Source organism: Cebidichthys violaceus, unplaced genomic scaffold (assembly GCF_023349555.1).
Source record: "Cebidichthys violaceus isolate CVI_PGR_0920_01 unplaced genomic scaffold, fCebVio1.0.p SCAF_15, whole genome shotgun sequence".
NCBI lineage: Eukaryota > Metazoa > Chordata > Actinopteri > Perciformes > Stichaeidae > Cebidichthys > Cebidichthys violaceus.
In genome coordinates, this window is record NW_027176318.1 from 790,262 (window position 1) to 806,712 (window position 16,451).

At 46.3% G+C, this 16,451-nt stretch overlaps 1 protein-coding gene across 9 annotated transcripts in view; it reads left to right on the forward strand.

Moving 5' to 3' along the window:
- The window catches only part of LOC137871689 (microtubule-associated protein 4), an 83,244-nt gene that overhangs the window by 14,791 nt on the left and 52,002 nt on the right, over positions 1 to 16,451 (forward strand). For 8 of the 9 annotated variants that reach the window (XM_068709576.1, XM_068709575.1, XM_068709579.1 and 5 more), the window contains exons 2-3: positions 5,060 to 5,248; positions 6,810 to 6,866. In XM_068709576.1, coding sequence (XP_068565677.1) covers positions 5,062 to 5,248; positions 6,810 to 6,866 — 244 coding nt within the window. In that variant the 5' untranslated portion in view covers positions 5,060 to 5,061. The remainder of the gene's footprint in view (positions 1 to 5,059; positions 5,249 to 6,809; positions 6,867 to 16,451) is intronic. The other variant, XM_068709580.1, reaches the window with a different exon arrangement.

Consider the following 16,451-nt stretch of genomic DNA (forward strand, 5'->3'; position numbering starts at 1 on the left):
AGTGAAGTGGTTTGGATAAACTCGTGAAACGGTTGTCTTGTTGAATGGGAAATGATTTATTTCCACTATTTTATTTACTGTAGATGTGTCATAAGAGTGACTGTTCTCACATATTTTCTTTTTATTATTTGTAAAGAAAATACCAGAAAGATTTTTCACATTTTTAAAATGCAGGATGACGTCAGACACATGTTCAGTGTGTCTGTCAGTTTTAAACTCCCTGTCTTCTAGATCCCACCCGTTGTCCAATGGGTCGGGACGTCACTAGAACTGATGCTTCGCTACCAAGTCGATGTCCAACGCAGGTCCCGTAGGTAACGGCGTCCTGGGACGATGGAAGATGTCCCCCGATAATGCTCCATTGTCCACAACAAATCAGTGTTGAAATCAGCTTGTGGGCAGCACAGTCTTGCTAGAGCTAACGGCTAACGCTAACGGAGGTTGCATGGAGTTGCGTTATGATGCGTTCAAGCTCTCCTCAGTAAACATGAGCATTGGGTAAAGGTAGAGATAAATTATCAGAGATTCATAATATATTTGCAAAGAAACGGTTTGTAAAGATAAATAAAGGAGTATATGTTGACGTTTTGAGAATCGTGGAATTTCACTGGTATCAGTGTTGGCTTCTAACCTTTTGGTATCGTGACATTCCTAACACACACTGGTAATGTAGGGATGCTAAACCCCCCCTGCGGTTGATTTTACTGCCACATTGTCCTCAGGCACTGAACACACCACTGCACACTCCAAACCCTTCAAGCTATAGCTCTGGAGTAGCTGGAGGCAGTAGTAGTTGGTTCAAATCCGTCACAGCCTCCCAGCAGCATAAGACAGACAGACAGACAGACAGACAGACAGACAGACAGACAGACAGACACTTTTCCCTGACTTTTTTTAGCCATGCTTCACCAGCAAAGAGGCATTTTGTCTCTCCATGCCTCAGATGATGATAGTTGGCAGGAACAGTTGTGGCTGCAGTGCCTTGCTCGGAGGCACAGTTTCGAACCCGCTAGATATCAACAGCGGCCGGCTTGGATCTGGTTTCCAACCTGCAGCCGGAGTGTGGCAGTGTGAGTCCTGGCCAGCCTCACGAGTGTCAAGTCAGAAGAGTGTTTGCTGAGAAGTGATGAAGGCTTAATGATTTCTGAATCGTAAAGGATCTTATCGTTACAGCCCCCGGTCGTTCTGCAAGGAAGTCGAGTTCAGATCCAGGTCATGCTGATTTTATCTCTGTATTAAAAAAACACTTTCAGTTCAGGGAGGATCCTCGCCACTGAAGTGTCCTTGAGCAAAGGCTCCAAGACTCCTCCTGCCCCCCCGACCTCCATGGGGATTAATCAGCATGACATTGTGCCGTCGTATATGTTAACGGGACACGAGGAGTGATTTTTGGGATTAGGTCTAGTGTTACATCACGCATCGCCCTGACAGCCGCCATAGGAGCTCAGTTGGTGTCCTGCCATGATGAAGCTTATGGAACACACTCTGTACGATTCAGCCGGATTGTTTTTGACCTGAAAAGATTTTATTTAATTTTTTCATTGAAGTCGCGTCTCCTCCCCTTGTTTCCCTCACCTCCCTCTTCCTCCCACCTTCACCTCCTCCAAACCGTTGGTAAGTTATTCCCTTTTTCTAGACTGACAGGGTCGGTAGCAGACAGACGGCAGAAAGGCAGATAATCATAATATCAATAAAACTATATCTGTAGGTTGCCACAGTGATAGAAGGCGAAGAGAAAATGCAAATGATGATTATCCACCATGAGGAGGTAACGCTTTAAGTACAGGCAATTAGTAGCTTCTTAATTTAGCCCCGTAAAATAAAGGTTCATTTTGTGAGTTGGCAAATTAAAACAAATGTATATTCTTTTAACTCCCACATATCCATATCAGAGGAGGCCTCAGACATCCAGTGTCAGTCGGGCTGTAGTGGAAACGGCCCTTATTAGTCTTTTGGCTGTTCCTGAAAGGGCCACCAGAGAGGCGTCACACGTCTGATCCACACAGAACATTCACACAGCCTCACACTCGACACAATAGAAACCGCCTCTTGCGTGGATTTCCTTCCTCTGTTGAATCCAGATTATTTCCGAGTGGCCACACCAAACTTGGAAAACAGGAGCTCGGCTCAAACTACGGCACCTTGCTAGGGTCAAACAAAAAAAACCCAAAAAAAGAACAGGCTAATGAAAAAGTTCTGCTCCTGTGGTCACGTGGGGACCTCGCTGTACAAATGGAAGCTGAAGGACTCCTACAGCTCCAGAACGTCTGTGACGGGTCTCCACTGGGTTTTAGACTCTGCAGCTGGCACAGTGTGTGCTAAACACACAGACGATGTGGGGTTATATATGGAAAGTGTGGCAGGCTTTGTGGTGGGAGGCAGCAGTCTTCCTGACACACCCTGGTCTCAGCACCGGGCCTCATTCAGCCTGCTGATACACTGGCAGGGAGCCGCGTAATACAGACGCTTTATTCATGTTCCTGCCTCAGACACCACCTTATTGCTCACTCTGTGTAGAGTTAGGCTTTGTCTGAGTGATGGAAGCCTGTCTGTCCACGTGACTGATGGATGAACGGTCGATTGTGTTTGTGAAATGATCTTTTGAACGTAAACGAATGGCTGCATTGGTCAACAGTATATTAAGTATGATAAGGTGGTGTGCTGCTGTCGCCGGCACGCTGATCATAAACGAGCTGAACAATGTTTTCACTCAACTTGTAAATTCCCCTCAGAATTTATAGACGGCAAAAAAACTTGCTGAACAAGGCGCTCGATGTTGTGGTGAGTTTTCTGCTGGATACAGAAGAGCTGTAGTTACCGGGAGATAAATCGGTGTGGTACGAGTGATAACGACAAGGATAAGTTATTTTCTCTCATTGTTGACGGGTGCTGTTAACTAGCAGGTACCTTACAGTTGGTGGTTTGTGTCAAGCTGACGTCATTTGACATTGATACTGTGACGGAGACGCGGTGCAGCGAGACCCGACACCGCTGTATCGGGTGATCGTCTTGTCTCAGTGAGGTCCAGGCGGTACGACCTGGCTCGCAGTGCTTCTAGTTCACCCCGGAGGTGTTGGACGGGGTTGAGGTGAGGTCTCACTGTCACTGTCAGTCACAGTCACTGTCATGTTGAACCAGAAAAAGGGGCCTTCCCCAAGGTGTATGCTGAAGCATTCAGAGTTCCATGAAACGTAAACTAATAAAAAGCCGTCCATAGAATGTAGTGCACCTGTGTCTGTTCCTCCGTGGTGATGAGCAGATGCTCCACCAGAGGGGGCTGTGGAGTCATATTTGACTGTTTGAGGAAGCTTGACTGATCTCAGGCAGAAAAGGAGAGGGACGCTTCGAAGACGAAGACGATAACAGGGGAAGCGTAACGATGGAGAGATGAGAGGGATGAACACGGTGAGCGGAGGGAGGCTGGCTGCTGCTGGCGCCCAAGATAATCTGGAATTATAGTTGGAAGATGACACGCCATGACTCATGAAAGTCCTGTTGGTCAGCTGAACTCCCAGATGAGCTGATGACTGCTCTCTCTCTCTCTGTGTGTGTGTGTGTGTGTGTGTGTGTGTGTGTGTGTCTGTGTGTGTGTGTGTCTGTGTGTGTGTGTGTGTCCATGTCCATGTTTAGGTACAGATTGTGCTGCAGTATTGCACCAAGTCATGCATGTCTTTCACGCAGCACAATCCCAGATGATACTGTGCCTCCCTGTGGTAGGAGGTGGTATTACATGTAGGTTCTAAACACAAACAGAGAGGTCAGAGGTCAGACATTCAGGGTGGGTGGGTGTGATTCAGCAGGATGGATGTCCTGCCACCATTTAGCTCCAGGTCCTGCATTAGTCCAGTTGGGTTCACATCAGATGTCCCCGTGATCGAGGAAAGCGAATGGATGTAGTCGTTTAGTTTGTCGTGCTTGTCAGATTTAAGACTTCCTGGGCACTATGATATGAATATTTGTTTTATTCTGTTGTCGTTGCGTGGGGTTTGGGTTCATATAGACGTTTCCTTCTCTCTTCCTTTCATTTCCTTCTCTCTTCCTTTAACCACTTCTCTCCAGTTCCATCTCTCTCACTCACTTTCTTCCTCCGTGGCTCAGCTTCACCTCCACGTCTTTCATCTTTACTGCCTCCTTCTCTCACTTTCTGATTTTAAGATGTGTTCCATATTTCAATAGCATTTTGTAATGTTTTGATTGCTCATGTTTTGTGTTTAAGGTTTCCCCGTGGTTTTAAAATGATCTCTTCTCAGGACTATATCTTTTCCTTTGAAGGGGTGAAGGAAATTTAGAATTCTTTTCTCAAAGTGGTGTTTTCTATTATTATACATTCATATTTATTATCTCCAGTAACGTCCACGTGTGTGTGTGTGCGTGCATGTCTGTCTGTCCACGGCTAATCTCATCTACTACCGCACTCACCAGCCTAATATGTCTCATACACATTTATGACTCTATACATTGCTCAGTAAGGTTACTGTGGTTGAGGTGATTCACACGCTTTATTGACTCTTTTTTACCGTCATTCACTGCTGCGGTAGGAGCCTCATGTGATCTACAACTGCTTCAGTAGCAAAAGGCATTTTTGGCAATCAGCTAGGCTAAAGACAAGCCTTACCCAGTCTGTTGTTGGACACATTCTGTCCTCAAAAGCTGACAATGTCTCATTTTGAAGAGGGCCGTAAGGAAGCCTGGAGGTAAAATGAAGTGAGATTCAGCTCTTCTTTGTTGGGGAAGGGGAGAGGGAGACACACCAGGGTGCACCTTTCTGTACACATTACATGTTAATAGTTGATGAAACCACATTTTTGAATTATACAGAATCCTTTTATCATCTGTTTTTCAGCATATCATCCTACCAGTTTTATGTGGGAGTGGTTGTATAGGAGTTTGCGGCCATGTTTGGAGCTCTGATTGAGGTTGCTTTGGGTGGTAGTGAAGCCTTCTACTGATTGGGGACGGTTGTTTTGGGGGTTTGAGGGACAGGAGCTTTGTTGTTGGACATTTAGTGTGTTTGGCATGATACCAGGCTCACTGTCTGTCCGTCTCTTCTCCTGTGCAGCCATGGCGGAGTTAGACCTGAGTCTGAGCGACGCACTGACGGACGGTGCTCCCCAGCCGGGCCCGGAGAGCCTGGTGGAGAGGGACTTCGTGGCCCAGCTGGAGGCGGAGGCCTTCGACGACCAGGTCGGGGAGACGGTGGGGAAGACGGACTACGTGCCGCTGCTGGACAACGACGACACCAGGGCAGGTGAGAGCGATACGGTGGAGCCCGGCGGAGCGTGGGATGGGGTTCAGTGGGACTGTTGATTGTCACCCAGCACAAAGTTTAAATTCCTTATTTGGTTTAAAATCAACCTGATAATTAAACCTGAGTTCATTCCCGTTCATCCCGTCCTGAATCGCATCACGTTCACCTCCGTATCCGATCCCGTCCTGTACTGAACGGGGTGAGGATCTGTGTAATGCGACACGAAGCGCAGCTGCACCTCAGTGACTGAACGCATGGGGCACCGCCGGACACACCGGCTGCCGCTACCGATTGTTCAGCCGCAGGGAAGTGAGCAGCCCCAAGATAAGCAGAGCTGTGACTCTGAGCGGTGACCGTCCAAACGTCCAAACGTCCAAACGTCCCTCCTGCTGCTCCAGTGCAGATGGGTTAGTCCCAAAGTGTGATGGTAAAAGTGAATTTTGCTCAGATGGATCGTAAAAAACAAAGCCACAGTCTGCAGCATGTGAACACAGACTTTGATTTTACCTCAAAGGAACTTCTGATAATGTTATATAATGTTATATAATGTTATATAATGTTATATATCTATATGATTCTGCACAGTTGGTTAATATGCCATGAAGCAATAATAAGAGAAACACAGATAGTACATAGTACATGTAAGTGTGGTATTACTATATACTATCTATATACTGTATACTATCTATATACTATACTACTATATATATATATATATATATATATATATATATAATAGTACACGTAAGCAGATAGATGGATCAAATACAATTGAGGGAATATCAAGATAAAAGGAAGTGACAGTTAACCGGGGCTGACTCGGCTCTTGGGCCCGTTTTGGTTCCCCCCCCCCACCACCACCACTTTGGTCAGACAGTCAGACTGCATGTGGGCACTCGTCGGTGACAGCAGGCCGTGGGCCGGGCCATGGGCGGCGTTGCCGGTGATCCGCTGTGGCACGCCGTGTGCATTTGGACAAACGCAGACATGCTGACGCGCAGAGTGCCAAAACTGCAGGGCGAGGCGGCCGGCGAGTTATTGTCCTCTGTCAGCAGGAGAGCGAGACGGAGGAAGAGTTGTTTTTGTCCCAGAGTAGTCGGCCTGGTGCCCTGATGCACACGTAGTGTGTGTGTGTGTGTGTGTGTGTGTGTGTGTGTGTGAGTGTGTGAGTGAGTGAGTGAACATAACATGAACATAGTGCAGTGATTCAGCAGTCAGACGTCACACAGTATCCCTCACAGTCCCGTACTGACACCAGTGACTGTGTGCTGCCCCAGTCTGACCACAGCAGGCCCGTGTGCTGCTCACAGGCTCGTCCAGAGGCAGACGACACGCCCGTCTATAGCGAGGTGCCCTTTAGGGTACCAGGGTCAGCGGGTTCCATTCCACGCCAGGCTCAGCCGGCCATATTTCCACCGAACAAAACCGAAACCATGCACTTTGATTTTCCCTATCTCGTCAAGCCATTAGCACCCAGATGGTAAGATAGTAATGTGTCTGCTTGTTTTGTGTGTGTGTGTGTGTGTGTGTGTGTGTGTGTGTGTGTGTGTTTGCTGTGCAGACACGAGTGCGACGTTGGAGAATGGAGAGCAGGAAGCTCATGGGGTGCAAAAGCCTGGTAAGACACATCCCACAATTCCCCTCTGCCGTCGGTTAAGGCCGCCTGGGTATCCTCATCCACCAACCACTGTCGGTCTTCTCTTTTCTTTCGACCTTCTTTACTTCCTCCCTGTTCTTCACCTCAGTGTGTGTGTGTGTGTGTGTGTGTGTGTGTGTGTAGCAGGATGTGAGCTGCTCTCATGGCTCTTTAACATCCTTTCAATGTCCTCTGAAGAACAAGGCTGCTGCTCTTATGATTCTCCCAGCCGTCCATTCCAAACAGTTCAACGACAATAAGGCCTAGATGTAATGATTTAACAAATCTGATTTAGATTCAGAAACACATTCAAATGTCAAATTTCTTATTGCGGTACACTCAGGAACACTGTAGCAGCATTTTCTTTTGTGTTCTTGTTTGTTTTAAACCGTTAAAGTGATAAGTGATATTTATTTATTTTAATTATTCAAATAATGTACTTGAAGCTACATTTGGTAACTTTGGTTTTTCATTTGGACCACGCACAGAAGAAAACCAACCAATCAGAGCCGAGGAGCCTCTCACACAGCTGTCAATCACTGCTGGTGAACTCGGAACCAACTGTCAAGCTAGGCTGATCAAACCAATCATTAGTCTGTTATTGTATTGCGTATTTCTCGCCTCGTATCTTTTCAGAAACATATTTTAGTGTTTTACCGTTTCATATGAAATGACGGTGGGCCTGCTTGGTTTTGGCTTGACTGTTGCCGATATGGTAGCCGGGCCACTAACCCTCACGGATGGGTTAGCTTGCTCAGATAACACTTTAACTTCCCTCAGAAAGGTCTGTCTGACAGCGAGGTGAAGCAGTGAACATATTCTAAATACAGCGTTCATTAAACTGTATAGACTAAAATACGTCCACAGCAGTACATTGCTTTTCTCTCCTGTCTGCTTCTCTACACTCCATCTCCTGTAGTCATACACTGACTATGGAGGAGAACCTCATTCTACCACACCACAAACCATCTGAACCAGTACTTTAAGTAAAAGTAGTAGACTACATGTTTTCTTCTCGTTCCGTGTCATCAGTGAGGGAGGAGGGACCCTGCTGTGAAGCCCATACGTTTTCATTCTGAGAAGCAGAAATCAGTCTCAAGATTCAGTCAACGTGATGTCACAATTTTGCCGATTTCACCGTCACCATGTTGTTTTTTTCGCATCCAATGAACAGAAGTTTATATATTTAGAATGTGGAGGAGTGACGTAGAGACGTCGTATACGGCTCTGGTAGCGGCAGAGATCTGTCAATCACTGTGTAGCCCCGCCCCTAAAGCATCCCCTGCTTTATGGTGTGTTTGACTCTAAATGGAGCATAATGTACTAAATGAACATCATGCTGTATTGAAGAAGACTGTAAACTAGAGATTGAGACCATAAACTCATGTTTACAATGTTTACTGAGGGAATAAATCAAGAGAGAAGTAGAGTCATTTTAGACTAGACTTCTATACAACCAGAGGAGTCGCCCCCTGCTGGACACTAGAGAGAATGCAGCTTTAACTCGTGAAGCATCGACTTATCTCAGCAGAACCGGAGGTTGCCGCCTGGATGAAACGTGTCACTCATTGCAACTTTACATGGCTGCCTTTCTACAGCTCGCTAAGAGAACTAAACAGTAAAGGCTTCATTTTCAATCAGTAGTGACAGTCATTTCACTACTTAAGTCATTTGCATAATCGGTGATGAAAATGAATCAGGCGATTGTGAAATTGTCGCCCCGATAACATCAAATGCCCTTTTCATAAGAATACTGTGGCAGTTGAAGCCTCTACTCATCAGTCCTTTCTTTGCCTATGAAGTGAATATATTGTTTTATTCTTATCTCTTATTGGAGATAATGAGCCACAGAGAAAAGAGAGTGTGTGTGTGTGTGTGTGTGTGTGTGTGTGTGTGGTACATCTTGGAAGTCAGCTCATCAGACTTTTTCATTTTTCAATAGTCTAATCCCCCCCCCCCATCTCTCAGCTTTAACATAATGGCTCACTTGTTGTCGTCGTCATGCAGCCGCTCCATTTCAAAGCCAGAGCTGCTGTGCATGAATCAGTGTGTGAGGTCTCCTCCACTCACAACACGCAGATCCTAACCCTAACCCCACTCACGTTGGTGGTGGTGGAGTCTTCTATAGTCAAACGCTCCCTTCCACTTGGCATGTAGAACAAAAGTAATATATCTCTAAATTGTATTAGCTGTCTTTGTGTATTCCTGCCTCTGTGCAGACAGAAACTATTACTATAGTACTACAGTAATGACCAAACCTCTGTGAGGGAAACCTTTTGGTGCAGTGTGAAGAGAGAGAAAAAAAACAAAAACAAAACAAGATGGCGACGTTCAAAATGCCAAACTGAAGGCTTCAATGCAGCAGTTCACAAACCAACGGGTGACGTCACGACTTCGTCCACTTCTTCTGCACAGTCTGCGTGTGTAGGTGTTGCAGTAACCTCAGCCTGATTTGCAAGCCAACCTGGTTAAGAAACATTAGATATAACATCTAATATCTGCTCAGGAATTAAAGTGTCACTGAGTGTTTTCTTCTGCACAAACCTGCCATCTTTCATGCACTGTGTGTTTCTTCCACTGACTGGAAGCCCGGGTGGGATGGATGTTTGGTGACAGTGGGAGGGAGTGATCAGCATGTAAATCCAGACCTCTGTGTGTTGGCATGTTCCCCGCTGCAGCTGTTTGCATGGCATTTGCGGCTCCTAACCACGGTTTACGGAGCTCTACGCAGGCATGTGTGTGCATCTGGTGTTGTCGGAGGGACCCTCTGCTTCTAAGTTTCTGTATCGACTCGGATTCCAACAGCAGGATGCAGCGGTGAGGTGTGATAGAAGTGGTTTTTTTTTAGCGGGCCCTCTTTAGCCGGCAGAGCATCTGGCCTCGTCGGGGTGCGTTGGATTCATTCATCACCGTGGCTCCAGCAGACCCCGGGGAGAGGACGCAGGCTGTATAAGTAGTAACTGGGTCAGAGAATGGAGAGCGAATCCTGACAAATGCAGATGTGTGTGTGTGTGTGTGTGTGTGTGTGTGTGTGTGTGTGTGTGTGTGTGTGTGTGTGTGTGTGTGTTGGGACGCTGCACGCTGCCCCTCCGATGCATGTCGTTTCTGCACGCCACGTATAGCACACAGTACAGAAGGTCTCCTCAGATACTTGACCAGTGAAGACGATAACAGCAGTTCTGGCACATACCTTTCAGAATAAGAGCACTGTTTCTCATGTTGGTCAAGTATTTGACTTTTGTTTGATGAGTTGATTTTATGACTTACTACTTTACTAACTTGCTTTCTTCCTTTTCCCCCCTCATTCCTTCCTCTTATTCTATTTTTTTTTATGTTTATGTTCTTGTTTCTTCATTTATGCCACTTTTATCTTTTATTCTTTCGTCGATGCACCTGTTACTCTTTCTACTCTTTCTTTTTTCCCCCCTTTTTTTTGCTGCACTTCCATCTTCTTTCTGTTCTTTCTCTTCTCTCCTTCTTTTCCTAATCCCCATGCTTCAGAGGACTAGACCCCGCCTCCATCGCCATGCCGACCATCAATCAGCTGTACTTCCGCTTCTGTGCACCTCTCCCCTCACCCCTGTGCCACACACACACACACACACACACACACACACACACGCACACACACACTGCCCATGGCTCCTTTGATCCAGTATGATCCCAACTGTTTTTGGACAAACACACGAGTCAAATTCCAAGTTCAAAGAGGTTTTCCACCGTCTCCAATGTTTCTCTCTGATCACTTATTATTTGCAAATGGTGGGCACGTGTCCAATATTTATAAAGATACATACAAAGTCATGTCAGCTTCACTTGTACATAAAACGCCTACTGAGGCATAAACAAATGAGATCAAGAACCGTGCACATCTGTAGCCCCTCTAGTTTCTCTCCCTGTCTGTCTCACCACCACACTGAAGCAGACAGTAGGTTCATAAGCTCATGTCCTCTCTCTGACACACACACACACACACACACACACACACACACACACACACACACACACACACACACACCTCCCAGCAGTCAGCCCCCTCGTCCTCCTGTCTGAAAGCTTTCAAACTGAGTCGCTGGTGCTGCGAGCCTGATCCGCCAACACCCAGCGACCGGCACACATCTGCATGCAAAAAAAGAAAAAGAAAAATCAGACTCTCACTTCAACTCACCCGAGGACTATTTGTATTTTTGTCAATTTAGTTCTTCTTCTCCTCAATGGAACTCTTTTAAGGCTCCAGCCCTCTTTGACGACCGCCTCTCTTCGGAGCGGTCAAACCTGCGCTCTTCATCCGCTTTGCACGGTCCTCCTTTAACCCGATAGATGGAGAAGTAAATGCTAACCCTTCAGTGGACAATCATTAGTGTGGACAATGTCCCAGTAATCTTTGAGCTGCTTTCTGTTCCATGTCACTGTAATGTCTGTCTTTAGTATTTACTGTTTAGTTCTGACCTCAGCCACTCTGATTATTTACAATTCATGTTAATATTAGTCACTTACCTCCGTGTTTGCTATTACTATTAACACCATGTGTCTGTTGTGTTCGTTGTTGTAGATTGTCGCTGTGTAGTGATGCGAGTCGGTCAAATTTTAGTTTTCTGGACATGAGTTTAGGGTTTATCGTTAAGGTGACAGGGTCCCGTTAGCTGCAAGCTAGTGCAACAAACTCCAAAAGTAATAGCTGTTGTTTTTTAAATGTGCACAGCATCAAATCATATTGGGATTCTTGCATCCTTCTTCCTTCATTTCTGGAACTACTTCCTACCATAGAAATAGTCCCCCTGAAAACGTTTGGGCTGGAACAGAAACCAAGATGTTTCCAGAAAAAAACCCACCTTTTTTTTAGCATAATTCTTAAGTACAACACATAATTCCATTCACCGCCGTTCTTTGGGATGGTGGTGGTATCAGTGTGTAGTTTACCCTTTTAAGAGGAGAACAAACTGTGAAGGAGGTGGAGCAAGGCGTCTGTTTCCTCTCTTAAAGTAACACGTCCTCGGCCGGGCAGAGGGACTTTTCAAAGTGTGATTTGCACGTGAACACACTTCCATCTGTGTGTGTGTTCATAACACGCACTGCACCACTGCTTGTAGCACATGATAGGATCACTGAAGACCTCCATGAAAGGGTTCAGAGGTCAGCTACAGGCACAGCAAACCGATTTTTCACCCATGTGCTGAATGTGTTCGGTGCCTATTGTACTTCCTGGATGCAGAGAACCATCCTGTATGTGCCACAAGGTCTTTTATTCCAAAAGGTTTCTCTCTGTTGTCTGCCTGCACCTTGTGCTAATAAACCGATATTTAACACACACTTACCTGCTGTTGGCTTTCTCTTTCTTCTACTAACCAACCTGGACTAAACCTCTTCTCTCATGTCGACCTGCTGCTTCACCCCTTTCTAGTCCTGTCCCTCGCAGCCTTTTATACAACCTGCACTAATATTTCCTTTTGCAGATGTATTAATATCAGACTCTCAGTCATCCTGGCTGTAACCTTTGGAGGCGGTGGATTTATTTTACAATGTAAAGCTTAGAGATTAGTGTGTGCCGCAGGGAAACCATTTTTCTATTGCTTCTGAGAGATGTGCCTCTCGTTACAAAACTCATTTATTTATTACTCTTTCCTTTCTTTCTTTTTTGGGAAAGAGAGAAACCAGTATTTCTTTTCGCCCTCATGCTGTGGCTTAAAAAGAAACACACACAGACAAAGGAAGTGAAAAAGAATTGTGCCGTCTCTGAAGACGTTTGCCAGCTATCAGTATTTTATAGCTTCTCTTCTCGAACCGATGGCTGACTGAAGTCAGGCTCCGAGCATGAAGGGAGATCCGTCATTATCAGCTTAACTGAAAAACAACACGCATCCAGAACAATCTGAATCGGTTTATGATCCAAGTAAGTAATTTGACTGTTTAATTCATTGTACTTCCACAGAAACAAACAGCAGCTAAGACCACAAAGGTGTTTGTATAAAAAGCACCAATGACCAACATCTAAAGTAAGATAAGTGATTCTATAAACAGACCCAGGACCCACAGTAATGGAGCAGGACCTGAACCGGGACCCGAGTGACTGTATGAACTGTAGATCCAAACCATTTCCGTGTCCGTATGGCTCCGGGGGACGTACATTTTTGTCATCTGCCCGAGTCCACGAGGGTCTCTGTGGACGTCTGAGCGCTGTCCAACATTTGTGACGGTGCTGACTGTCCGTGTCACGAGCGTGCAGACTGCTCCAGAAAAGTAAACTGGACACTTGTTCTGGGCACTGTGCGTATGTACTGTATTTACCTGTGTGTGTGTGTGTGTGTGTGTGTGTGTGTGTGTGTGTGTGTGTGTGTGTGTGTGTGTGTGTGTGTGTTCGTGTTCCTTCTCTCTATGTGGGACATGCATCAGCGGAGGACCTTGAACACCTGTAGCACGCTTCATATATTATTGATCTACCAGAGGCTCAATAGGACCGGCTGGTGACCACGGTGAACCTGTTGGTGCTGTGATGGTGGAATGAGTATTGTTAAATGAAGGGGAGCGTAGGGGCGGCGCTGTCCACAGTCCTGAAACAGAGCGGAGGAGACGGGCGGGTTCTTTGCCCGCTTCCTTTCTGTGGTTGTAAATAGATCCTCAGGTTCTAGTTCCATTTCATTTCATTTCTAGTTGCACTGCCACTAACTAGTGCTTTACTAGTTAACTCTTCAAGCAGACACTTTGACTTTGACATCGCCCTCTGGCCATTTCTTTTTACATTTACTCCAGCACAACTGCTCAGCATGAAAAACAAACTTCTGACCTGTGACCTGTACTTTATTGTGGAACGGACAGCTGGACATTTTGATGGTTGATAATTACTAGACGTGATACGTGCATAAACATCATTTCCTCATTATGTGTGTATGTTAGAATTAGGACCAAGACGACTGAAAACTTCCACACTCGTGTCCGCCTCTGAAAAGTCCAACATGGCCCCTAGTACTCAACTCGTAGCTGAGCACACCGCCATCTTTGTATAATTTGATAAACTCACACTGTCATTCAGTTTTACCCGAAGAAGTGATTTGGTAGAAAATGCTGGCTAAATCTCCTTTTCATATATTCACGATGCGACTTTAATCCTCGAGCCGGAAAGAAGAAAAATAAATAAAAAATGAACCTAATTCCTCCCTCGCTGATGACAGAAAGCGCTTCATCCGTGTGAGCTTTCCTCACATGTGAAGGTGTGTGTATGTCTTTGTGCAGCGTGTGTGTGTGTGTGTGTGTGTGTGTGTGTGTGTGTGTGTGAGTGAGCGCCTCCCTCTTTACTCCCGTGTCAGAGTACAGAGTGTGGATGTCGGGCCTTTGAGCTTTAAACATGGAAAGCTCTGGATGGGAAGCATCGACGTGGGCAACTAGCCGTCCTCACCCTCTCTCTGCGCTGTACTTTGAAGTGTGCACTAGTTCACTTCATCTGTTGATTTGACTTGTACTGACTGCACAATCCCTGCTGGTGGGGAGCTCAATAACCCCCCCCCCCCGCTCGGCTCAGTAGAGTGAATTGTGATCCGTGACAGTGAGGGGTGCTAGAAAGCATGACGTTCTGGAAATGGAAATGCAAATAGGAGCGAAAACAGAAATACAGAGGAGGGTAGTCAGAAATTCCTTCGCCGTAGCTCAACTACTTAATCCAGCTGATGGAAAACAACAACAACAACGTAGACGTGAGGAAGGTCAAGAGAAAGTTAGGGTGGGATTAGAGTAGCCACAGAGGGATTGCCTCGTGTTGTTGTCCTCTTTTTCCAGACAGCCGAGCGGAGTTGTTTTCAGGCGAGGACGAGGAGGTGTGGAGTACAATGACATAATAGGCTTGGATTCAAAGAAAGAGATGGAGGGAGAAGAAGGGATTCACAGGCAGCTGTGTGCGCTTGTTATCGATACCTGCAGGGCCCATCAACCACCCGCCTCTCGCTGAAACATGAACACACACACACACACACACACACACACACACACACACACACACGCACGCGCCACAGAGGCGTTGTCACATCCAATGCACCTTTCTTCTCCACCGCCTGTCGATGCACATCACCCTCACTCTGGATCTGTACCGTCACTGCGTCTCCTCTGGACTGGTCTCCGTTTTACAGCAGCACAGTTAATTATTCACACAATTTAAATTGTTTATTTTTTGTTTTGTTTATTTTCCTAATAGATGCCAGCCATAAATACATAACCCCATGTCTCAGATTGTCTTTTTTGTTGTTGTAATAATGCATGAGTGCAACCTAAGGGGAACAAAAAAAGAGTATTGCACCCTCAAAATCAATATAAAGTGAAATGAATTGTTGCGTTCAGTCGACAAGCCCGGTTCAGTTTTGGAAGCAGGCTAACGGATAGCTCTGCTTTGCATTGTCACCCTGATAGCAGCCAGGCTAAATACTTGTGCCTTGTCCACATCAGTGCTCTCTTTACACCACCACAGCACCAGAGGTCCCCGAGAGAGAGAGTGATGTGGGTTCTGGTGTCTGGTTGATGTGGGTTGTATCGTACGTGTGCGTGGAGTCCATATGTGTTTCAGCAGGGTTAGGGTTAGTTAAATGTTGGCTAGGTTGCTGGATTACATAAAACCGGTCCAAGCTTTGATTGTCTATAATAACAGATCAGATCTCTGTGTACGGAACCACTGCAGTAAGTCTCTTTATGTCACCGAGGCTGAATGCTCTAATGCCAGAAAACAAGGGGGAACCCTGACACTCTTGAACTGCTGTCACCAGACCCTGGTCTTAAAAACAGTGGGTCATAACATGTTTAGAGGACAGTTGTAGGTAAAGGTGGACAGTTAGGGGACGTCTGGCTGATTCAAAGTATATGATGAATGTTCTGTCGTGGCTGAATCAACAGGACACTTGTCCTCACCAGAGAGCGGCTCTGTCCTGTCGGTGAACCGTCATGGTGCGCCAGTGGTCCCACAGCAGCCCTGAGCCAGCTAGTGCAGTGTCCATCCCAGCTCAAGGAGCTGAGGCGGGGGGGGGGGGGGGGGGGGGGGGGGGGGGGGGTCAGCTGGGGGACAGTCCGTCTCCTCTCTGCTCATCCCAGATCAGACAGTTTTGGTGAAGCGAACCATAGCTGGACAACAGCCAGGTTTGGTGTTAAGCTTGCGTGACAGTAAGCTGTTCTGATGATCAGAGATGATTTGGACGTTTGTCCTTGAAGCTCACTATACGGTATAGTCATGTATAATATCGACGTACAAGCAGCCTGAGACCAGACGACGCCCACTTAATTAAAGAGCCGATATATATTCTCAGCAGCAAGAGGTCTGCACGGACTTCTTCAACCAGTAATGTTCAATGAGGTTGGGTCCTCACTGGGGGTTAGTTTGGTTTGCCACTCAACTACCCATTTGTCTCATTTTTACGCCTCCATGCCGGCAACAGCCATGGTTGAAGCCGTTGTGTTTTCTTTGTCGGTACATTCTTCTGAGCTCAGGAACGCCTGGAGGACATTTCTTCAAATGAGGCAAATCTACCCGGACTCCATGATGAGCTGATTGTAGTGGTCAAAGGTCAGGGTCACTGGGACCTCACAAAGGGAGGTGTG